Below are 26481 nucleotides of genomic sequence, written 5' to 3' on the forward strand. Positions count from 1 at the left end.
CCTCCGATTTCTACCTCCACCAGCCTCCCCCTGGTGTGACCTCAGTTTGATAGCATTGACAGCCGCCGTGTTCATGTCTGGTCCAAAGGTGGAAAAAAGGACAAACATATTGACCAACATCCATCACCAACCCTGGCCCTGTTGTTGTTGTTGTCGTCGTTGTTGTTGTTGTTGTTGTTGTTGTTGTCGTTGTTGTTATTGTCGTTGTTGTTGTTGTTGTCGTTGTTGTCGTCGTTGTTGTTGTCGTCGTCGTCTCCAACCTGTTGTCTCTCCCCTACAGCCCGGCCATCGTTCCTCGGTCCCCGCACGCCGCCGGCCCGCCAGAGAGGCTGCTGGAAGTCCTCGGGGGCGCGGCCAGAGAGGCAGGCAGTCGATTGGCTATGGCCGGCCAACTGTGGCTTCTCAGAGCCGCGCACCCTCGCCCTACACGCGCCGCAGGATGTGCCAGCTGTCAGAGGACGCCTGCCAGCGCCTCGCCCACCTGGGGCTGGGGCCCTACCAGTTCAGGAAGGAGACAGAGGTGCACACGCCCTTCCTGGTTGGTGGGGGGGGTTCATATCTCTTGGCTGGATATGCTTGACCGTCCTTCCATCTGACTGACTAGGTTCAGGAAGTGACAGACAGACAGACAGACAGACAGACAGACAGACAGACAGACAGACAGGCAGGCAGACAAGCAGACAGACAGATGCCCTTCCTGGTTGGCAGTGGTGTCTGTCTCCGAGCATGTGAGCGGAGCAAGGAGTGGAGCTGGGCTACTCCGTCTATAGCGTGTTCCTGGGGTATTCCTGGGGTGTATCTGGGGTGTATCTGGGGGTTCCTGGGGTATTCCTGGGGTGTATCTGGGGGTTCCTGGGGTGTATCTGGGGGTTCCTGGGGTGTATCTGGGGGTTCCTGGGGTGTTCCTGGGGTGTTCCTGGGGTGTATCTGGGGTGTATCTGGGGGTTCCTGGGGTATTCCTGGGGTGTATCTGGGGGTTCCTGGGGTGTATCTGGGGGTTCCTGGGGTGTTCCTGGGGTGTTCCTGGGGTGTATCTGGGGTGTATCTGGGGGTTCCTGGGGTGTTCCTGGGGTGTTCCTGGGGTGTTCCTGGGGTGTATCTGGGGGTTCCTGGGGTGTTCCTGGGGTGTTCCTGGGGTGTATCTGGGGTGTATCTGGGGTGTATCTGGGGGTTCCTGGGGTGTATCTGGGGGTTCCTGGGGTGTATCTGGGGTGTATCTGGGGTGTTCCTCAAAAAAAAAGGAGGCAGAGAAAAAAAACACGCTCCATTTCCCCCCACTACCCCTCAGTACAGTTCCTCTACTGTTAATAATAATAATAATAATAATAATAATAATAATAATAATAATAATAATAATAATAATAATAATAATAATAATAATAATAATAATAATAATAATAAAATAATAATAATAAAAAATAAAAAATAAAATTCTAGCATTGTGACTGCCAATGGCACCTGGTCCTAGCATAGATTTTTGCTGATGATGACTGATAGTATAGATGATTCACAGCAATTTCAAAGCAAACATGGCTCGGTTGATCCTTCACCCGTTAAATATTAGCTACATGCTAAAAAAAAATGGTTAAAAGAGATGGCGGCTGTTTATGTTGTAGAACATTAAATGTCTTGGAGCGGAATGGGAAGTGGACGCAGAGCAGGAGAGCAGAGCGTAAACAAATCCAGGAAAAAACAACATTATTTCTGTAAATGGTAAACAGAAGTGGACCTAGAACTGAACCTTGCGGAACAACTTTATTAACATTGAGAAAACTACACTGAACTCTTATCTATTAAAATACATTGAGTCTCATCCTGCAGGTAATTTTGAAACCAATTACAGACCAACTGATGCAAACCAATGGCGGATAACCTCTGGAATAGGAGGGCATGATCAACAGTATCACAACGCCTTAGAGAGGTCCATATAGAGGGCTGCTCTATGCTGTTCCTTATCCAGAGAGATCACAATGTTATTTATAACGAGGGAAGCAGCAGAGATAGTGCCATGCCAGACCTTAAACCTGACTAGTGCACATTTAAAATGCAATTTATTGATGAAAAAGGACCACAACTGAGAATTGATCTGGGACTCCATCATTTTTGCCAAGCAAGAAAGCCTTGAGACAGGGCGGTAATTATTCAAGTCGCCTTTGGCAGCATTGGCCATCTTCTACACTTTGGGAGTGGTATCAGAGAGACTTGTTTACAATATGAGCTAGAGGTTCAGCTGTTAAAAGGGCAGAGAACTGCTGTAGATACGGATCAAGCATGTCAACCCCTGTTGAGTTTTTAACATCAACCTTTCACAAAACATCAAACGCTTCCCTGGTAAAATCACAACAGATGGAAAATATAGTGCCATTGTTATCCAATAGGGAAACTATCTGTCTGATCTGGGATATTTAAATCAGTGGCTTGCGGAGATAAAATGTTGGTTAAAGCCTTTTCTTATAAGTTTTTTATCCGTAATGATGTTAGAATTGGATAAAAGTTGTTGAGGTGGAGAGGGAGAGGAACTATTGCGTTTCAGTCATTTAACTGCTTTCCAAAAATGTAGTTGGGTCACCACCAGAATCAGAGATGGTGTTTAAATAGGTCTTCTTCTTGACAGTCCCCTTTACAGTCAGAACCATCAGTGGCTCGGTCAGTAGATCCGGCCTTAGCCCAGGCCAGGTTTCTTTCCTTGATTCATTCAGAGAGCTCAGGATGTACCTGAGTACCAAGGTTTGGCTCTATCCTTGATTCATTCAGAGAGCTCAGGATGTACCTGAGTACCAAGGTTTGGCTCTATCCTTGATTCATTCAGAGAGCTCAGGATGTACCTGAGTACCAAGGTTTGGCTCTATCCTTGATTCCTTCAGAGAGCTCAGGATGTACCTGAGTACCAAGGTTTGGCTCTATCCTTGATTCCTTCAGAGAGCTCAGGATGTACCTGAGTACCAAGGTTTGGCTCTATCCTTGATTCTCAACCTTTTAGCTGGAGCATGCTAATCTGCCACAGAAATAAACAGAGGAAACAAATGTGAGTGCTAGCCCAGCATCAGGAATATAGGAACTACTGGAAATATTAGATTAGCTCAACGCAAAAGTGTTGACAAATGTTCTTGTTCCCTGGTGTTGGAATCACATGAACCTGTTTGTATTCATCCCCTCTTCATTCCCTCTTTTCATTCCTGATCCCTCTGTTCCTAAGCCTCAGGGTTCAGCATCAGCTCTGTGTGTAGAAATATACCCTTGTTCATTACAGACAATGCTTGCATGATGATGGAGGGACTAGCAGATCTAATATGGTGTATTTCTATGATCAAGGCCTGAGCCCGAGGGGACACACAGTGCTACTGTAACAGCTCCTCTCATTGGCTTAAAGTGCAGCTCCTCTCATTGGCTCCCAGTGCAGCTCCTCTCATTGGCTTAAAATGCAGCTCCTCTCATTGGCTTTAAATGCAGCTCCTCTCATTGGCTCCCAGTGCATCTCCTCTCACCTTATTGGCTGACAGTGCAGCTCCTCTCACCTTATTGGCACACAGTACAGCTCCTCTCACCTTATTGGCTGACAGTGATTCTATCTGGTTGTTACAACAACATCCAGTCTTGAGGTCCTGCGGTAGTCACATCCAAGCTGTCATGTGATCAAAGCAGAGATAGTGATTACGTTGCTGTGACATGACCGTGATTATGTTGATTATGACATTCTCTTGACGGGAGCCTTCTAGAGAGCAACATTGTTGTTAAAAGTGAAAGCATTATGATGTTCCTCAGCGTTTTAGCTGTATTTTTGGTTTTTTTTTTGACGTGAATAAACACAAGTCGGGTTTTGAGTGCAGTCAAGCACCACACAGTTCAAAACTCCTGGGGAGAACCCTGGTGAACACTGGAGAACCCTGGTTACCCACTGATGGTGCTCGGCTACACTGGACCCATCACCGTGTGTTAAACACTGAACACGTGATCACACTGATTTTTAAAAGGCTGAACACTAGTTGGTGTGGAGAGTAAGTGGCACATGTTTATATAGAGTCAATGATTAAAGAGACGTTCTTTTAATTGAAGGCCCTGTGTGTGTGTGTGTGTGTGTGTGTGTGTGTGTGTGTGTGTGTGTGTGTGTGTGTGTGTGTGTGTGTGTGTGTGTGTGTGTGTGTGTGTGTGTGTGTGTGTGTGTGTGTGTGTGTGTTCAGGAGTGATTAACTATGGAATGGAAATACAGCAAAGCTAGATGAGCGTCATAGCGTAAGGTGCTGGTTGGCTCTGTTACCGTGGTAATAACGACTGATACAGCCGAGTGTTCTGTGTCCCTCAGGTCCCTCGGTCCCTCAGTGCCTCTCTGGTCCAGTCTCCTTCCTCTCCTCCGTCTCCGCCCCCCCAACGCCTCTCCTCCTCCTCCTCTCCCAGAGCCAGCCTCCGCCACAGCAGGTCTCCCTCAGGTGTGACATCATCATCATCATCAACAGCCTGACTGACACATGGTCAAATCAAATGCTTTGTTTGCCATACAATCCGATTGTTAGGATTGCTGTACAGTCAGATTGCTTAGGCCTTGCTCAAGGGGCACAACGGCACCTTAGATATGATGCCAGCAGCCCTCCAGTCACCAGCTTACATCCGGCTCCTTCCTGGGGTGGGGATCGAATCGGCGACCTACCGATTGCCCGGCCGGCCTCTCTAACCTGCTGGTCATAGAATATAGACCAACCCATAGTAAACAGAACCAGAACAGATGTTATTGGGTCAATATGTAGAGTAGTATCATATTAACTCCTGGTTTTGGTTTAACTCTCCTCTAACTCCACTAGACTCCTCCCTGATGGGCAGCTACAGGCCTAAGTCTGCCAGAGTGAGTCACGATTCCATATCTTCACGAGCAGCACATTCAACAGCTGATTGCTTGATGGTGATGAAAATTGTAGACTGTTTATAAATGGAAACATAGGTACGTAAGCCTGAGTCCCTGTCTCTCTTCCTCCTCTCCTATCCATCTGTTCTGTTCTCATCTTCTCCTCTGGTCTTTCCCCTCCTCTCTTCCTCCTCTCCTGTTCCTTTGGTTCCTCTCTCCTTCCGCCAGGATGGTACGGTCCAGTTGTCTCCAGGGAAGTCATCCAGAACCCCTGCAAAGGCCACCAGACCAGCCCGGTCCCCCCCACAGTCCAAAGATCCCAGCACCCCTGTGAGGGCTTCAGTGGCAGGTCCAGCCCGGTCCACCCCAGGTTCTGGCCCTGGGAGCCCTCTGCTCTGCCGTTCCTCCCTCACAGAGAGGTAATTAATCACCCCAACTAGTAACTAACCACCACTACTACCAACTAACCACCACTACTACCAACTAACCACCACAACTACCAACTAACCACTACAACTACCAACTAACCACCACTACTACCAACTAACCACCACTACTACCAACTTACCACCACTACTACCAACTAACCACCACTACTACCAACTAACCACCACAACTACCAACTAACCACCCACAACTACCAACTAACCACCAACTAACCACCACAACTACCAACTAAACACCCACAGCTACCAACTAACCACCAACTAACCACCACAACTACCAACTGACCACTCATAACTACCAACTAACCACCACAACTACCAACTAACCACCACAACTACCAACTGACCACCCATAACTACCAACTAACCACCACAACTACCAACTAACCACCACAACTACCAACTGACCACCCATAACTACCAACTAACCACCAACTAACCACCACAACTACCAACTGACCACCCATAACTACCAACTAACCACCACAACTACCAACTGACCACCCATAACTACCAACTAACCACCACACCAACCAACTAACCACCACAACTACCAACTGACCACCCATAACTACCAACTAACCACCACAACTACCAACTAACCACCACAACTACCAACTGACCACCCATAACTACCAACTAACCACCACAACTACCAACTGACCACCCATAACTACCAACTACCAACTAACTACCAACTAACCACCACAACTACCAACTGACCACCCATAACTACCAACTAACCACCACACCTACCAACTAACCACCAACTAACCACCACAACTACCAACTGACCACCCATAACTACCAACTACCAACTAACTACCAACTAACCACCACAACTACCAACTGACCACCCATAACTACCAACTAACCACCACACCTACCAACTAACCACCAACTAACCACCACAACTACCAACTGACCACTCATAACTACCAACTAACCACCACAACTACCAACTAACCACCAACTAACCACCACAACTACCAACTGACCACCCATAACTACCAACTAACCACCACAACTACCAACTGACCACCCATAACTACCAACTAACCACCACACCAACCAACGAACCACCACAACTACCAACTGACCACCCATAACTACCAACTAACCACCACAACTACCAACTAACCACCAACTAACCACCACAACTACCAACTAACCACCAACTAACCACCACAACGACCAACTAACCACAAACTAACCACCACAACTACCAACTAACCACCACAACTACCAACTAACCACAAACTAACCACCACAACTACCAACTAACCACCACAACTACCAACTAACCACCAACTAACCACCCCAACTACCAACTAACCACCCCAACTACCAACTAACCACCACAACTACCAACTGACCACCCATAACTACCAACTAACCACCAACTAACCACCACAACTACCAACCCTACCAACCCGGTGATAGAGAGGAGAGTGTCTGTTAGAACACTGTTGGAACAGGCAGCTGGCTCCTGTAGCTGTGGACCTCCAGGTTTCCTCCCTGCTGAGTTTCAAAAGGAAACTGCTCCTCAGTAGAATGTTCCTGGCGTCCGTCACGCTCACAGCTAAGCTGTAGGTGTTTGCTCAAAAGATGCTGAAAGGATTGTCTGGGTAAACCCCCCCCCCTGCCCCCCCCTCTCTCTCTCTCCTGTATGAATTTCCAATTATACAGTGTTGACGGATCTGTGGGCCTCAGATGACGCTGGGCCAAGTACAACACAACATACGCTGTAGCTCTGGTGTCTGTCAGCAGCTTGCTGGACACACACCGAGTCCCAGCCAGGCGGCTGCAGCCTTATGTTTGTGCGTGCGTGCGTGCGTGTGTGCGTGCGTGCGTGCAAGGCTCCCTGAGGAAACGAGGGAAATTCTATCGATCAGGTTCCAGCCAAAACCCACACAATGCATTTGACCCGACGTGCACCTTAATACGTTCAGAGCGGCCCTGTCGCCCCTATCGATCTCCGGGTCGACGCTGAACCCGCGTCTGCCTGCCTGCCTGCCTGCCTGTTTGTCTGTTTGTCTGTTTGTCTGTTTGCTCCTCTCTTGGCTCATAAGCAAACATTAGGATCAATAGACAATTTTAAACTGGGAAGTAAGTGGAGGGAAATGAATGATAGTTGGATTGAAACGTGAGCGCCGGTCAGGGCAGGAGACTAACGCCGGTGGCGGGGAGAGGAGCACGTCCCGTGGAAGCATTTGTTGATGGGAAAGTAAGTGGCAGATGCTAATGCTACGCGGCCCTTCACCCTCTCAGTCTGGTCCTGTACGGATTATACAAGCAGACAAGCAGACAGACAGACAGACAGACAGACAGGCAGACAGACAGGCAGACAGACAGGCAGGCAGGCAGGCAGGCAGGCAGACAGACAGGCAGACAGACAGGCAGGCAGGCAGACAGGCAGACAGACAGGCAGACAGGTACATCACCACTCCTAACTAATAACAGCTAGATATTCATCTTGAATTTAAGACTATTATTGACTAATCTGTCTCGGTGAGACAGCAGTTGTTTTACATGGGACCTTTGCTGTTATTGTAGACAGCATTATGCTTATATTGTACTGAAATATGTATTTAAAGCTCTGCTTATGCATATTATTTTTCATAATGCTATAATTATAATTTTATTATTATTGTCTAATGTAGGTTAGGTTCAACACATTTAAAACAGCTCTACACCCATTACATTGAATATTTACAAAATTATTTATTTCTGTTTACCAATGCTTCTCTCTTTTAATGTGGTATAGTCGCAGTATATCATGTCTACGTGCTTGAAACCTTTGTTGTTACCCACACATCTTTCGTGGGAGTATAGCACCACCTAGTGGACAAAAGGAGTACTTGTCTGAATTGTATTAAGGGGGCAGAATGAGTCCCTACTGTAGAGCATGTGTACGTGAGGCTGTATGTAGTCTGTGTCCAGTCCTAACATGTGACCGGTGATGTCATCACCAGGTTCCAGAGTGTTCCATCCAGCCCCTCCCACTGGGAGGAGATTCACAGCAGAGTCCAGAACATTCTCCACACGCACGCTGCCGCCCGCAGGGGGAGGAGCTTAGTGAGTGACCCTAACCCTTTTACCACACAGACACATGACACATTGTTTTATCAGTGACTTAGCCTTGTGATTGGCTGGTTGCGATTGGGCTGGTTGTGTTTATATATCTGCTTGTGATCGGCCGGTTTGTGGTTCTCCAGGATGAGGGGCGGAGCCTATCTCAGCGCCCCTGTGAAGAGTCTCTCTGTGACAGCCAGCTTCACCTGGACAGGTAGACACTCCCGTAGGGGCTCAGCTCAGTCATTAGGTTTGGCGTAATTCAATGGTTCCGCTCTGTGTAGCTCCCCGCCTGAAGTTTAACAACATAAAATACCCTTGGGGTACGTAGGTAGGTCAATACAGACCATAACTTATCACCCCCCCCCCTGGGGTATGTAGGTAGGTCAATACAGACCATAACTTATCACCCCCCCCCTGGGGTATGTAGGTAGGTCAATACAGACCATAACTTATCACCCCCCCCCTGGGGTATGTAGGTAGGTCAATACAGACCATAACTTATCCCCCCCCCCCGGGGTATGTAGGTAGGTCAATACAGACCATAACTTATCCCCCCCCCCCCGGGGTACATAGGTAGGTCAATACAGACCATAACTTATCCCCCCCCCCCCCCCCCCCGGGGTACGTAGGTAGGCCAATACAGACCATAACTTATCACCCCCCCCTGGGGTACGTAGGTAGGTCAATACAGACCATAACTTATCACCCCCCCCCCCTGGGGTACGTAGGTAGGTCAATACAGACCATAACTTGTCACCCCCCCCTCTGGGGTATGTAGGTAGTCAATACAGACCATAACTTATCACCCCCCCCCCTGGGGTACGTAGGTAGGTCAATACAGACCATAACTTATCACCCTCCCCCCAGGGGTACGTAGGTAGGTCAATACAGACCATAACTTGTCACCCCCCCCCCCCCCCCCGGGGTATGTAGGTAGGTCAATACAGACCATAACTTATCACCCCCCCCCTGGGGTACGTAGGTAGGTCAATACAGACCATAACTTATCACCCTCCCCCCAGGGGTATGTAGGTAGGTCAATACAGACCATAACTTATCACCCCCCCCCCCCTGGGGTACGTAGGTAGGTCAATACAGACCATAACTTATCACCCCCCCCCCCCCCCCCCCCGGGGTATGTAGGTAGGTCAATACAGACCATAACTTATCACCCCCCCCCCCCTGGGGTACGTAGGTAGGTCAATACAGACCATAACTTATCACGCCCCCCCCCCCCCCCCGGGGTATGTAGGTAGGTCAATACAGACCATAACTTATCACCCCCCCCCCCCCCGGGGTATGTAGGTAGGTCAATACAGACCATAACTTATCACCCCCCCCCCCCTGGGGTACGTAGGTAGGTCAATACAGACCATAACTTATCACCCCCCCCCCCCCCCCCGGGGTACGTAGGTAGGTCAATACAGACCATAACTTATCACCCCCCCCCCCCCCCGGGGTATGTAGGTAGGTCAATACAGACCATACCTTATCACCCCCCCCCCCCTGGGGTACGTAGGTAGGTCAATACAGACCATAACTTATCACCCCCCCCCCCCCCCCCCGGGGTATGTAGGTAGGTCAATACAGACCATAACTTATCACCCCCCCCCCTGGGGTACGTAGGTAGGTCAATACAGACCATAACTTATCACCCTCCCCCCAGGGGTACGTAGGTAGGTCAATACAGACCATAACTTGTCACCCCCCCCCCCCCCCGGGGTATGTAGGTAGGTCAATACAGACCATAACTTATCACCCCCCCCCCCCCTGGGGTACGTAGGTAGGTCAATACAGACCATAACTTATCACCCCCCCCCGGGGTATGTAGGTAGGTCAATACAGACCATAACTTATCACCCCCCCCCCCCCTGGGGTACGTAGGTAGGTCAATACAGACCATAACTTATCACCCCCCCCCGGGGTATGTAGGTAGGTCAATACAGACCATAACTTATCACCCCCCCCCCCCCCGGGGTATGTAGGTAGGTCAATACAGACCATAACTTATCACCCCCCCCCCCTGGGGTACGTAGGTAGGTCAATACAGACCATAACTTATCACCCCCCCCCCCTGGGGTACGTAGGTAGGTCAATACAGACCATAACTTATCACCCTCCCCCCAGGGGTATGTAGGTAGGTCAATACAGACCATAACTTATCACCCCCCCCCCCCCTGGGGTACGTAGGTAGGTCAATACAGACCATAACTTATCACCCCCCCCCCCCCCCCCGGGGTATGTAGGTAGGTCAATACAGACCATAACTTATCACCCCCCCCCCCCTGGGGTACGTAGGTAGGTCAATACAGACCATAACTTATCACCCCCCCCCCCCCCCCCCCGGGGTATGTAGGTAGGTCAATACAGACCATAACTTATCACCCCCCCCCCCCCGGGGTATGTAGGTAGGTCAATACAGACCATAACTTATCACCCCCCCCCCCCTGGGGTACGTAGGTAGGTCAATACAGACCATAACTTATCACCCCCCCCCCCCCCCCGGGGTACGTAGGTAGGTCAATACAGACCATAACTTATCACCCCCCCCCCCCCCGGGGTATGTAGGTAGGTCAATACAGACCATACCTTATCACCCCCCCCCCCCTGGGGTACGTAGGTAGGTCAATACAGACCATAACTTATCACCCCCCCCCCCCCCCCCCGGGGTATGTAGGTAGGTCAATACAGACCATAACTTATCACCCCCCCCCCTGGGGTACGTAGGTAGGTCAATACAGACCATAACTTATCACCCTCCCCCCAGGGGTACGTAGGTAGGTCAATACAGACCATAACTTGTCACCCCCCCCCCCCCCCGGGGTATGTAGGTAGGTCAATACAGACCATAACTTATCACCCCCCCCCTGGGGTACGTAGGTAGGTCAATACAGACCATAACTTATCACCCTCCCCCCAGGGGTATGTAGGTAGGTCAATACAGACCATAACTTATCACCCCCCCCCCCCCTGGGGTACGTAGGTAGGTCAATACAGACCATAACTTATCACCCCCCCCCGGGGTATGTAGGTAGGTCAATACAGACCATAACTTATCACCCCCCCCCCCCTGGGGTACGTAGGTAGGTCAATACAGACCATAACTTATCACCCCCCCCCGGGGTATGTAGGTAGGTCAATACAGACCATAACTTATCACCCCCCCCCCCCCCCGGGGTATGTAGGTAGGTCAATACAGACCATAACTTATCACCCCCCCCCCCCTGGGGTACGTAGGTAGGTCAATACAGACCATAACTTATCACCCCCCCCCCCCCCCCCGGGGTACGTAGGTAGGTCAATACAGACCATAACTTATCACCCCCCCCCCCCCCCGGGGTATGTAGGTAGGTCAATACAGACCATAACTTATCACCCCCCCCCCCCGGGGTATGTAGGTAGGTCAATACAGACCATAACTTATCACCCCCCCCCCCTGGGGTACGTAGGTAGGTCAATACAGACCATAACTTATCACCCCCCCCCCCCCCCCGGGGTATGTAGGTAGGTCAATACAGACCATAACTTATCACCCCCCCCCCCCCCGGGGTATGTAGGTAGGTCAATACAGACCATAACTTATCACCCCCCCCCCCCCCCCCCCCGGGGTATGTAGGTAGGTCAATACAGACCATAACTTATCACCCCCCCCCCCCCCCCCCGGGGTATGTAGGTAGGTCAATACAGACCATAACTTATCACCCCCCCCGGGGTATGTAGGTAGGGCCACCATAATTCAAATCAACATTTATTTGTCAAATACAGAATCCAGACGTAGACGGTGTAATGAACATCACAACAGCACAACGAAGTAATAATAATAATAATAAAAACATACAGTGGCATTAGTATTCAGCAGCAGAAACACAATAACAATAGTGAATAGTGGGTAGTAGCAATAGTATGTAATAGTATGCGTGTGCACGTGTGTGTGTGTGTGTGTGTGTGTGTGTGTGTGTGTGTGAGAGTGCAAATGTGCAATGATTAACCGTTTGGATGACCTGTGTGATCTCAGGACAACATTTCTGTTCTCTGTGTTTATTGCCCCCCCCCCAACCCCTCCTCCATGCAGAGACCCCCCCAGAGAGACATCTGTCCATCTAGACAACGGAACCTTTTGGACCAATCAGACGGCCTCCTACATGGGGAAACCCCACAGGGTCGTGTTTGAGGACAGCCTGGGTCGCATCTACAAGAACATGTACTCCAACCTGTAACCGCTGCATGACCAATACTCAGGGCAGTGAAATGATACTAGTCTTGACCCGACGTGCGAGAGAGAGACAGGCAGGGCTGGGGGGGACACAGGCTGAGGGGGACACAGGCTGAGGGGGACACAGGCTGGGGGGGACAGAGGCTGAGGGGGACACAGGCTGGGGGGGACAGAGGCTGAGGGGGACACAGGCTGAGGGGGACACAGGCTGGGGGGGACAGAGGCTGAGGGGGACACAGGCTGAGGGGGACACAGGCTGGGGGGGACAGAGGCTGAGGGGGAGGGCTGGGGGGGAGGACAGAGGCTGGAGGGGGACAGGCTGAGGGGGAGGACAGAGGCTGGGGAGGAGGACAGAGGCTGGGGGGGGACAGAGGCTGGGGAGGAGGACAGAGGCTGGGGAGGAGGACAGAGGCTGGGGAGGAGGACAGAGGCTGGGGGGGACAGAGGCTGGGGGGGACAGAGGCTGGGGAGGGGGACAGAGGCTGGGCATGGGAGGACAGAGGCTGGGGAGGAGGACAGAGGCTGGGGAGGAGGACAGAGGCTGGGGGGGGAGGACAGAGGCTGTACTAGCTGAGAGAAGGACCTCTGAAGGACCACGACCTGTCTCTCTTCTCTAACCAAAGCTTTGTCCTCTGAGGTCATCCAGGAATGAAGAGCCTGAGTGACGGGTCTGATTAAGGTGTGTTGTCGTGCCAGATTGCTGTTTTGTCTGAGAGACGTGTCTAATGCATAGCTGTGAGGATCTACTCAGTGCACTAATAACTTGTCTTTTTAACTGTACATTTTTAATATATATATTTTTTATCTACTGATTATTTTTGTACTCAATGTCATGTGACTGACAACAGCTTGTTCTAATAACATCTAAAGAATAAAGATGAATGATGATTTCATCCAGTCTCTGCTGTCTTCTCTCTAGACAAGCTTAACTCTCAGACGAGCATATTGAATCAGAATCAGAATTCTTTTATTTGGCCAAGTATATTTGCACATACAGGAAATTGACTTGGTGAGGTTGGTGCATGGACATAAAAAAACAAATTGCAAATATTGACAAGAAATTTACAAAATAGCAAAATATTAACAACATAGCAAGAACAAATGTTATCAGCTGTAGAATACATCACATACAGCAGACATCAGACATCACAAATGTCAAATTGGGGCCGCTAGTCTATGAAACAAATCAACTGTCACTGTGAATGTAAAAACAAATGTGTGTTAAAATGTTTTGACTAAAATGAGAGCCTGATGAACATATTTAGGTCTAAATGTTAAGTGTAGGCCTACCTCTTAAATCAAATGTCAGACAAATGAAAGAAGGGAGACTGGAATGGGCTGGCCACGGCCGACTGGGGCCGTTGAGGGGACAGGTGTGGAGGCCTACGTTTTTTAAACCCCCTGAAGGTGAAAGGTTGCCAGAATAAACTCGAGGAGATCGAGCAGGGAGTCTGCAGAGAGCTCAACATGGAGCAACGCACATCTGACCAGTCCTCCCTCAAGGTATGACCAAGTCTTCCTCATCCCCTAGAACACACTACTTTAATCTACATAGACTCTTTATTTACACTTGATTATCAGATTTTGTTACCAAAAGACGTTTTGAGCTAATGTCTTTTCCCCTCTCTTCTGTCAATAGATCACTATGGAGGGGCACCAAGGTGCTGTCTCATCCCATGAACTCCTTGACTCTGGTGCCCTGATGAGTGGCGACGCAGTGCAATCGCTCAATGACAAACAGGAGGAGACTTCTCAGAGAAACCCCAGGTAGAGCTTTCACAGGCAGTGAGGGAGTTCATGGAGAGCCTGGTGGATGGATTGGGAAATGAAGAGAAGAAGAAGGCTGAGGTCCCAGTGGTGAATGAGGAGGTCAAAGACGTCCAGGTTTGTTTGCTGGATGAGGTAGCGATCAAGGCAGAGGCCCCTCTGGCGGAGCTGAAGACCTCTTCCCCCTCCTCTTCAACAGTTGACATCAAGGCAGTCTTGAATGGCCCTGTGAATGTCGAGACTAGGGCTGAGCTCAGACAGACAGCTAAGGAGGTCTTTGAGAGCATGGTGGGTAATGTGGTGAATGAGGAGAAGATGATTGAGGTCCCCATGGTGATTATGAGTACATGCTCCCCCACTGCCATAACAGAGGAGGTTTTTGTTTGTTTATTTGGATCTCTTTTAGCCCATCATAGGCTACTTACACAATTAAATTACAAATAATACATTTCATCTCATGTACACAGTAACTTAAGTTTTGTGTCTGTGTTTCTTAAAACATATTATATTATTATGCTATTAGGTCATGGATAGCCTCTTGGATTCTGTGGCCAATCAACATGGGGAGAAGGCTGAGGTCCCCATGGTGAAGGAGGAAGTCAAAGACGTCCTTCTGGTAGAGCTGAGGACCTCTTCCACAGAAGTGGACCTCATGGCTGTCATGGACAGCCTGGTGTATGCTGCAGCAAACGATGTCCAGACTAGGGCTGAGCTCCGCCAGGCAGCTAAGGAGGTCTTTGAGCACCTCATGAGGCAGGTGGACAGTGCAAGGGGGTGCAAGTTGCTTGACCATGTCAATAGCATGAAGGAAGCATCACAGACCATGGTGCCAAAGAAGATCGTGGTGCACAGCTCCACCGTGAAACACATCATCTCCCATGCGTATCTCCAAATCAATCCGGTGGTCTTGCAGAATGGTATCAGTCTTAAGGTCAGTCCCCTCTGCAAAGCAGCCCAAGATCTTCTCTTGGCCTTCCCATGGGTCCGAGAGACTAATGAGAAAGAGCTGGCCAACACTCTACTGCAGCCCACCCATGTCTACGAGGTCTCCACGGCTGTCGTAAAGAGACTGGAGAAGGTGCTAGGCCCCAGATCTGTGCTTGCTAAAGCATCGGACATTGATTAATATATTCTAAAAGGGTACATTGTTCCCTGTTAAGACTGTTTTGTTGTGTCTTGTGTTGTGTCTGTTGTGTTTCTGTCCCTCTACCAATCTCCATCCTTCTCAGGCATCCTGGCAATCAGTTTGGTTCAGCTGCACCTCATTCCTCATCACCTCCACAGCCAATCAGAGGACAGCCCCGTCGTATTTAAACCCTGTACTTCCTCCCCTCACGAGATCCTTTTGTTTCTGCCTGTCTGTTTAGAGCATGTGTTTGTGAATTCATTGTGACAATTCTCTGTTCAGACCTCATTCCTTCATAATTCATCCATTGTATTTTCATTCCGGTTACAGGAGAGAAGTGGTATAGGTGAGAGCAGCCTGTGGGTATACATTTATACACATAGGTTACTCCTGTCTATATACACTAGTTAGTTGGGGGCAGGTGTCATCTGTTGTGTTTTTGGTTAGCTTAGACTGTGTCTCGCAGCATTCTTAGGTATAGGTTAGTCTTAGTTTAGGGACTACCTTATTTTTGGTTCTTTCTTTGGGCACAATTCCCCCTCCTTCTCTCCTTAGTCCTGGTACAATAAATCCTTATTACACTGTTCCCTGGTCTCCTTAGTCCCGGTACAATAAATCCTCATTACACTCTTCACCTGGTCTCCTTGTCATTGTTTTTCACTGTTCTCTCTCCATGGTAACTGTCTGTGTGTGTCCTATGTTTACGTGCCTCACCCCTCCTCACCCCTCCTCACCCATCCTCACCCACCCCCTAGACCTGGGCCGGGGTGCGTAACATCCGTCTAGTCATAACAGTGGATGAGAAGTTACCGGCCAAAATCTGCAACCTGAGGCACACAGTGCTTCACCTCCAGAGCACCATGATCAAACAGTGTGGAAGCTCAATCAAGCTTAAGAAACTGGTTGCAATGAAGGACCCTGCAGTTCTTGCTACATTCCACATTGCATTATTGAGGAGATATTGAAAATATATCAGTCTCTTAGAAATGCATTCCCAGACGGCACCCCCATCCCATGCCGTGAGGTGACCAAAGGACCTGAGGACGCTATGGAGAGCCAAGGTAAGACATTTTAGTTCAGTACAGAGCTATTTTTCAAAGATTTCAATACATCTCTGGTACCACTCTACTCTGGAACACTTGCAGAATGCATATCAGGTGAGTTTGAATCTAGAGCGATGTCATTGCAAATGTTGCTGTCTATTTACTGTGGCCATACACTTCAGACTGTATGAAATCTTTGAAAAATAGTTTTGTACAGTCCATTATATGTGTCCTACACAGTGCAGACTAGGTACTCTGAGGTGTATGGCTGGGGTAAATAGCCAGCAACATTTGCAATGACATCGCTCTAGATTCAAACTCACCTAATATGCATTCTAGAAGTGGTGAGGAGTAGAGTGGTACCAGAGATGTATTGAAATCTTTGAAAAATAGTCCTGTACAGTCCAGTTTATACAAATATAATTAAAATATATGTGTAAAATTACATGGAATTCCACCGATATGTACATTTTACATTTTAAATAATAAAAAATAATAACTTTTTCATTTTTTTTTTTTCAAAATTGTATATACTTTTTGTTGGGTAATTTGTGCAAAAATATGAGAAAATTTTGTGATCCCATCACTTTCCATACATGTTTTAACACGCGCTTTTATTTTGAAGCCACAAAAACGTCGCTAAGCGAAAGCGAAGTTGTAATGGAGCTTTTGGAGCTCAGAGAACCCAGATGGAAGCAGGAGTACATTCTGGTGTCATTCTGGTGTCATTCTGGTGTCATCCTGGTGTCATTCTGGTGTCATCCTGGTGTCATTCTCGTGTCATTCTGGTGTCATTCTGGTGTCATTCTGGTGTCATTCTGGTGTCATTCTTGTGTCATTCTTGTGTCATTCTTGTGTCATTCTGGTGTCATTCTCGTGTCATTCTCGTGTCATTCTGGTGTCATCCTGGTGTCATTCTGGTGTCATTCTGGTGTCTGTGTTCTCTGAGCTCCAACAGTGGAACCCCGCCACCTACGTCCGGTCAACGGAAGCATTTGTAAATGAGGATTTCTTCAAAATAAGAGCGCACAAGTATTGCCCCAGAATAATGGACTGTACATAACTATTTATCAAAGATTTCAGTTCATCTCTGGTACCCCTCTACTTGGCAACACTTCTCGAATCTGGATCAGGTGAGTTTGAATGTAAAGAAATGTCTTAGTTGGGCTCAGGGTCCTTGGTGATGATGTGGGATCTTTAGATGTCCTCATACTTCCATGCAAGGGCTCCTTTAGACACAACGCTCCCTCTTGAATCCTCCTTGCTGTCCGTCCCCGTCTTCTTGGTTCTCGCTCCAAGCTGCTACCGTCCCGCCCCTGACCCCTAACCCCCTGACACCTAACCCCCTAACCCCCTAACCCCTAACCTGTGTACAAGGTATCAATGTATCAATGGGACTGTTGGCAGTGACAAGTGGAAGTTCTGCTGTGCTGTCGTCCTGACCAGCAGACATGTTCATGTGTGTAGAGTGCCACCTGCTGGATGCAACCAGTAGTTCAGAGGAGTCAACACTGGCCTACTGGCCTGTCTAACGTGTCTATCACAGGATGGTCAATCTATAGCTAAGTCTTTGAATTTGAGTTATATTTCCCCCCTTTGTTGTTGTTTGAATCCCAGATTGCCCCTTTAAACACCACCAACAAAACAGATGTTTCTTGTGTTTCGTGAGGGAACATTGATGTTCGTAATAGGCAGTAGTTGTCCAGCTGTTACAGCATGCAGCACCACAGAACAGTGGCCATAACCTACAGAGCATGAAGGAGGCGCAACTCAAAGTTAAACATTTGCACGTTGATTATTTGATTGGATAAAAAGCTAGACGTTTCGAGATTAGGGCGTTGTAGAATACCCTGAAATGCCTCCTATTCTAACAGTGTTAGTGGAGTCTGGTGCTGGTGCTGTACATAAGTAGGGGTAAAAGTTCAATGAGAAGGGTTTTCATTATCAAAGATGATTTAGATCCTTTGTTCAGAACCATGTCAATGATGGAACGGGCTTCTCTGCCCTCTCAGGCTTCTCCTTCACAGACTCCACTTCAGGGCCACGGATAACTTTTAGTCTGTCAAGTAGACTGTCCAGAACTGGTCCTGACACTCGGTTCACAAACTCTGCTCGTACAACTAGACCCCTTAAGGCCTTGACTACTAAAACTAGACCCCTTGAGGCCTTGACTATTAAAACTAGACCCCTTAAGGCCTTGATTACTAAAACTAGACCCCTTGAGGCCTTGACTATTAAAACTAGACCCCTTAAGGCCTTGACTACTAAAACTAGACCCCTTAAGGCCTTGACTACTAACTAAGACTAGACCAGTTTCTATATGCATATCTCATATTAAGACTCCAACTCTGACCTAAAGAACACTGCAACCTGCAAATCCAATGTCATCCAGTAAGGACCCTTCTGGAGTCTAGTTGAAGACAAATGGTGACCGTGCCTTTGCCATTAGGACCCTTAGACTCTGGAACAACCTGCCTGAGGATATTAGTCTAGCAAGATTGCTGTTTTCTTTTAAATCTCTTCTTGAAACTCATTTTTATAGACTAGTCTTTAATTGATGCTGCCCTTATTCTTTTTAATGTGATTTACTGTTTCTACTTATATCTTTGTTTTTATTTGCATATCTGTTTTATCTATTTGTAAAGCACTTTGTAACACTGTTTTAATAAGGTGTTATATAAATAAAGTGTATTATTATTGTTGTTGTTGGTATTATTATTATTATTATTATTATTATTATTATTATTGAGGGATTCATGATCGTTACCAGCTGCCCAAGACTCCATAACTATGTTCAATCGTCATAAACACTGGAATCTTTTCTGTGTGTATGTTAGCAATAACCAGACAGACGATCCACAGTGATAAACTTCGTTTTTAGGACATTGCTTGTCTATACACCCTCCCCAAACCTAGCCTGCAGAGCAGTGCCAACAGACACTGGGAGAGCATGTAAGGGCACATCTCTGTGTGGGGACTTGGTTTCTAAAGCGTCCGCTGATTGGCTCCCAGCACTGGCTCATTGAGTGTCTTCTCGCAAGTATTTTCGCAATGTTCTTAAAGTTGCAGACCACTCTTGCAGTTTTCTTGAAGTAATGGTGCTTTGCTTGAAAGCGCATAGAAGAGAGATGAATTAGTGGGCCATACGCGATCAGAAGTCTCGGGTAGTGATGATGAAGTGCATTTTCGGTGCCTGTTTCCCGGGAAATACTTCTTGCAACAGGGCAAGAAATGCAATGATATTCTCCTCCAGGTATGGTGCCGTGATTATGTAGATTATGGCTTAATACACGCGCTGGTGTAGCAGGTAATGTTGAATAAACAGTCACTCGACTCCGTAAACGCTAACGGTGATGGACGTGGATTTGACCACACGGTGTCGCTGGGCTGTTGGACATGGCAGACAGTATTAGGGCTGTCAGAGGATTAAAACTAATTTGATTGATGAACATTTTTCAGGGATTTTCACATTTAGAGACAAGGAACCCAAAGTGGTGCCTAAACAGTGAGTTTCCCACCGCTGTCAGGACGGCGGAGTCACTACCTATCTCCCGCCGTAGACTAAAGACCCGTCTCTTTACACCTGGGCTCCTCCTCTTCCTCAGCCCTCTCCACCCCCCTAACACCCTACATTACCTCCTAACACCCTACATTACCCCCTAACACCCTACATTACCACTCCCAGAGACCCTACATTACCACCCCTAACACCCTACATTACCCCCCTAACACCCTACATTACCACTCCCTAAGACCCTACATTACCACCCCTAACACCCTACATTACCCCCCTAACACCCTACATTACCACTCCCCAAGACCCTACATTACCACCCCTAACACCCTACATTACCCCCCTAACACCCTACATTACCACTCCCTAAGAACCTACATTACCAACCCTAACACCCTACATTGCCACCCCTAACACCCTACATTACCCCCCAACAACCTACATTATCACCCCTAACACCCTACATTACCACCCCTAACACTCTACATTACCACCCCCTAACACCCTACATTACCACCCCTCACACTCTACATTACCACCCTAACACCCTACATTACCACCCCCTAACACCCTACATTACCACCATCTAACACCCTACATTACCACCCCCTACCACCCTACATTACCACCCCCTAACACCCCACATTACCACCCTAACACCCTACATTACCACCATCTAACACCCTACATTACCACCCCCTAACACCACACATTACCACCCCGTAACACCCTACATTACCACCCCCTAACACCCTACATTACCCCCTAACTCCCTACATTACCACCCCTAACACCCTACATTACCACCCCTAACACTAACACCCTACATTACCACCCCCTAACACCCTACATTACCACCCCCTAACACCCTACATTACCACCCCCTAACACCCTACATTACCACCCCTAACACCCTACATTACCACCCCGTAACACCCTACATTACCCCCTAACTCCCTACATTACCACCCCTAACACCCTACATTACCCCCCTAACTCCCTACATTACCACCCCCTAACACCCTACATTACCACCCCCTAACACCCTACATTACCTCCCCTAACACTCTACATTACCACCCCTAACACCCTACATTACCACCCCCTAACACCCTACATTACCACCCCCTACCACCCTACATTACCACCCCCTAATACCCTACATTACCACCCCCTAACTCCCTACATTACCACCCCCTAACTCCCTACAACACCCTACATTACCACCCCCTAACTCCTTACATTACCACCCCCTAACTCCCTACATTACCACCCCTAACACCCTACATTACCACCCCCTCACTCCCTACATTACCACCCTAACACCCTACATTACCACCCCTAACACCCTACATTACCCCCTCCTAACTCCCTACATTACCACCCCTAACACCCTACATTACCCCCCTAACTCCCTACATTACCACCCCCTAACACCCTACATTACCTCCCCTAACACTCTACATTACCACCCCTAACACCCTAAATTACCACCCTAACACCCTACATTACCACCCTAACACCCTACATTACCACCCCCTAACACCCTACATTATCCCCTAACAGCCTACATTACCACCCTAACACCCTACATTACCACCCCCTAACACCCTACATTACCCCCTAACACCCTACATTACCACCCCTAACACCCTACATTACTACCCCCTACCACCCTACATTACCACCCCCTAACTCCCTACATTACCACCCCCTAACTCCCTACATTACCCCCTAACACCCTACATTACCACCCCCTACATTACCACCCCCTAACTCCTTACATTACCACCCCCTAACTCCCTACATTACCACCCCCTAACATCCTACATTACCACCCCCTAACACCCTACATTACCACCCCTAACACCCTACATTACCAACCCTAACACCCTACATTACCACCCCCTAACACCACACATTACCACTCCCTAACACCCTACATTACCACCCCTAACACCCTACATTACCACCCCCTAACACCCTACATTACCCCCTAACTCCCTACATTACCAGCCCCTAACACCCTACATTACCACCCCTAACACCCTACATTACCCCCCTAACACCCTACATTACCACCCCCTAACACCCTACATTAAAACCCCTAACACCCTACATTACCACCCCTAACACCCTACATTACCCCCCCTACATTACCCCCTAACACCCTACATTACCACCCCTAACACCCTACATTACCCCCCCTACATTACCCCCTAACACCCTACATTACCACCCCCAACACCCTACATTACCACCCCCTAACACCGTACATTACCACCCTACATTACCACCCCTAACACCCTACATTACCACCCCCTAACACCGTACATTACCACCCTAACACCCTACATTACCACCCCCTAACACCCTACATTACCACCCCCTGACACCCTACATTACCACCCTAACACCCTACATTACCACACCCTAACACCCTACATTACCACCCCTAACACCCTACATTACCACCCCTAACACCCTACATTACCACCCCCTAACACCGTACATTACCACCCTACATTACCACCCCTAACACCCTACATTACCACCCTAACACCCTACATTACCACCCCCTAACACCCTACATTACCACCCTATCACCCTACATTACCACCCCTAACACCCTACATTACCACACCCTAACACCCTACATTACCACCCCTAACACCCTACATTACCAGTAAAAAAACAAAATAGGTGCGTTCTTTTCTCCAGTAGTGTGACTGCTGATGACACTTGTTCTTATGGAAGGTTTTACTGATGAATGATGGATAGTTGATTCACTCACTGAGACTAATGTACTTACTGTAAGTCACTTTGGATAAAAGCGTCTGCTAAATGACTTCAATGTAAAATGTAACAGGGTTGTAACAAGTAAAAGTTAACAATGACAGCTATGTTGCAGCGCAGTGGATTTAATTGATTCATTGATTGTTTATTGAGAGATTTCACATTCCCTGATTTCAGACGTGTACAAATCAGAGCACATCACTTGACCACAACAAGTGAATTGAAATAATGCTGGAATGGTACAATCTCCAAGCTTGGAGGAGGGGGGGGTGGGGTGTCAAAATAAACATTCTTGACCAATTTGTCAATCTTGCTTTCATGACAACAATAAATAAAACAAACCCAAAACAAAGTTTAAAATATGGAGAAATGGAAATGTTTAAACTGTCATTCTGTGGAGCTCCACAGCCAGCAGGTACAGATGAGTCAGACAGTTGTGACACCGGGTGACCACAACGACGATGATGACGATGATGAAGAAGACAAGTGTTCTCAGACAGTTCGTCTGAGGCCCCCGCCGGCGGCCGGGAGGCGTCACAGCGCCCCCTGCTGCCTCAGCAGCCCATCTGCGTACTGGAACTGGGTGGTGCTGTTCTCGTACTCCAGCATGTCCAACGCCACCTCACAGCTCTCCTTCACCACCCTCTCCGCGTCTCCACAGTAACGCTGCAGCACCTCCACGCATTCCTCCCGCCCAATGGCGCCCAGAGCCTCGGCGCACTCGTGCCTCACCATGCCGCTCTCCTGCGTGCGCTCCAGTGCCGCGCGCAGCTGGGGGATGCTTGCCGCATGCTGCATCTGACCCAGGACGTAGCCAATCTCGTGACGGAACAGGGCACTGCTGCACTGGAGGCCTGGGGGGGTTATTATGGAGAGAGAGAGGGGGTAGAGAGGTAGGGTTATTATGGAGAGAGAGAGGGGGTAGAGAGGTAGGGTTATTATGGAGAGAGAGAGGGGGTAGAGAGGTAGGGTTATTATGGGGGGGGGGTAGAGAGGTAGGGTTATTATGGGGGGGGGGGTAGAGAGGTAGGGTTATTATGGGGGGGGGTAGAGAGGTAGGGTTATTATGGAGGGGGGGTAGAGAGGTTGGGTTATTAGTGTAGTGTGTAGTGTGTGTGTAGTGTGTGTGTGTGTGTGTGTGTGTGTGTGTGTGTGTAGTGTGTGTGTGTTCCTCACCGTCACCCAGTGCCAGCACGGCCTCCTCCGTGCCCAGGTTGCGGAGGGCGAACATGGCTCTGTAGCGTTCGAACAGTGGCAGGCTCTCGTCCAATAGCTGAGTCCGGAGCTCAGACACACTCTTCCTGGGGGCGGGAGGGGCGGGGTCTACAGAGCTGTAGGGGTTTCCATCGGTTGACTCCTCCCCTTTCAGGTCTCCTCCGCTCATCAGCCACTCCAGACGCCTGAGCGCCAGCTGGCACGTCTCCGCCACCTGCAGGCGAGGGAGAGAAGTGCAGCCGTGACACTCTGGACATGGGATGTTATCTGACACCATCTGAACGCCTCGTCACTTCACCATGGGATGTCAGGTTTAGAGTTAGGGCAGGGTTAGAGTTAGGGCAGGGTTAGAGTTAGAGTTAGGGCAGGGTTAGAGTTAGCGTTCGGGCAGGGTTAGCATTAGGTTAGGGTCAGGGCAGGGTTAGAGTTTGGGCAGGGTTAGAGTTAGGGCAGGGTTAGAGTTAGCGTTAGGGCAGGGTTAGAGTTAGGTTCAGGGCAGGGATAGCGTTAGGGCAGGGTTAGAGTTAGGGCAGGGTTAGTTAGGGCAGGGTTAGAGTTAGGGCTGGGTTAGGGTTAGACGTGCCTCAATGACAGGGTCCTCCGAGTACTCTTTCAGGAGGTCCAGGACCTTGGGGTCCCCGATGGCCCCCAGCGCCTCCCCTGGAGAGAGAGGTCAGAGGTCACCCGTTAGACAAACACTCAATACAATCAAAAAGTTTAGAGTTAGGTGCAATGAAATGCTTAGGGACAACTAGCTCCTAAACAATGCAACAATTAAGTCATAATAAACAAATAACATAAGATAGAGGTAGCAGCAGAAACAGAAACACAGAAGATACTAGCAGTCATCGTAGTATGGCATCATATGCTTGTGTGTGTGAGAGAGAGAGTGCAACTATTCACCAATGCTGCAGGACAGTACGAAGAACCACATTAAATGTAGGCTATAAATACAGACATCTGAGAGAGAGAGGTCACCCATTACATTTACATTTATGGCATTTAGCAGATGCCTTTATCTAAAGCGACTGACAACAAATACATGTGTTTAAGTAAGTGAATCATCTATCCAACAGTCATCATAAGACAAAGTAATCAATGCTCGGACCCGGGGGCCATCGGCATTAGACAAACCCCTCTTCACCGATGCAAATGCTGCTGCAGTACAGGGCGGGGCTGTCGTACCTGCTTCATGCCTGACCATGGGCTCCTGACTGGGGTCTCTGAGCACGGCCTCCAGGGTGGGGATGGCCCTCTGGTCCTGCATCTGGCCCAGGCAGTACGCCAGCTCGTGTTTGAGCAGCGCCGACTCGTCTGCGAAGGTGAGGCTGATCCAGCGGATGGCCTCCGCCCCGCCCAGGTCACGCAGGGTGAACAGCGCTCTGAACCGCGTCGTCAGGTCCTGTTTGGGGTCCGCCAGGACCTGACCCACTGCTGCCAACTGCTGTTCACTGGCCATGCTGGGAATCACACACACACACACACACACACACACACACACACACACACACACACACACACACACACATATATATATATGGATTCAAGATTCTTTATTTGTCACGTGCATACAAGTAGTGAAATGCAAAAGTGACAGTGCCACAGAGTAGTGCAACAATACAATAAGTTTTAAAATAGAATAAAATAAAATAAAATAGAAGTACTAAAAAATATACAGTATGAACAGTATAAACAAGTATATATGTTCATTCAATGTTATGTGACATGATGTGTGTGTATGTGTATATATATATATATATATATATATATATATATATGTGTGTGTGTGTGTATATATGTGTATGTGTATATATATATATATATATATATATATATATATATATATATATATATATATATATATATATATATATATATATATACACACACACACACACACACACACACACCACACCACACCACACCACACCACACCACACCCAGGAGGATGCTATCCGGCTATGTATGTACAAAGTAGTAGAATCAATCAAAGTAACAAGTAAACGGCCTAAACATGAGTTTAAGGAGTTCCCTTTAAGATCTACACCTAGCCCCAATCTGATGTTTTAAGAGGGGAGCTCAGCTAGCAAAGCTACATAGCTAGCTAGCTTCATGGTTACAAAACCACTACCTGTGCTAGATGTTAGCTAACTAGCCAAGTAGGCTAAGTGTTTTATTCATTAGCATTTGAGGCTGAACGCTTACGCTAGAAACCTGTTCATTTAATCCATGCTGGCAGATTAAAAGTAAAGCATACTCACTTCGTGAAATCTAGTTTTGGCAGATTCAGGCTGTACTTCCAGTTGTAGTCACATGGACAAGAAAGTTCAGAACTGTTTAGAACGCTGGCAGGACCGAACGCGACCACTTCCGGGTTCTTTCGTCAAGATCTTCAAAATAAGAGGGCTCGTGTCAAACCTATGAAAAAAGAGATATGTAGAATGTCGAT

At 48.3% G+C, this 26481-nt stretch overlaps 2 protein-coding genes across 4 annotated transcripts in view; one reads left to right on the plus strand and one right to left on the minus strand.

The window, feature by feature from the left end:
* Positions 1 to 12622, plus strand: part of spata6 (spermatogenesis associated 6) — a gene marked incomplete at its 5' end in the record, with an annotated part of 17147 nt that extends 4525 nt beyond the window's left edge. The window contains 7 exons of one of the 3 annotated variants that reach the window (XM_083696410.1): positions 281 to 538; positions 4301 to 4424; positions 4794 to 4834; positions 5063 to 5253; positions 8256 to 8358; positions 8499 to 8569; positions 12431 to 12622. In XM_083696410.1, coding sequence (XP_083552536.1) covers positions 281 to 538; positions 4301 to 4424; positions 4794 to 4834; positions 5063 to 5253; positions 8256 to 8358; positions 8499 to 8569; positions 12431 to 12575 — 933 coding nt within the window. In that variant the 3' untranslated portion in view covers positions 12576 to 12622. The remainder of the gene's footprint in view (positions 1 to 280; positions 539 to 4300; positions 4425 to 4793; positions 4835 to 5062; positions 5254 to 8255; positions 8359 to 8498; positions 8570 to 12430) is intronic. The other 2 variants (XM_083696411.1, XM_083696412.1) reach the window with 2 other exon arrangements.
* A 10340-nt stretch (positions 12623 to 22962) lies between these two features.
* dohh (deoxyhypusine hydroxylase/monooxygenase) lies at positions 22963 to 26374 on the minus strand. The gene is made up of 5 exons (XM_083694821.1): positions 26294 to 26374; positions 25218 to 25492; positions 24616 to 24692; positions 23994 to 24246; positions 22963 to 23671 (listed from the first exon to the last, which is right to left on the minus strand). Exons 2-5 carry the CDS (start codon positions 25489 to 25491, stop codon positions 23352 to 23354), a joined length of 924 nt encoding a protein of 307 aa, XP_083550947.1. The 5' UTR covers position 25492; positions 26294 to 26374; the 3' UTR covers positions 22963 to 23351.
* Positions 26375 to 26481: the final 107 nt, after the last annotated feature.

This window comes from Argentina silus (genome assembly GCF_951799395.1).
Source record: "Argentina silus genome assembly, chromosome: X".
NCBI lineage: Eukaryota > Metazoa > Chordata > Actinopteri > Argentiniformes > Argentinidae > Argentina > Argentina silus.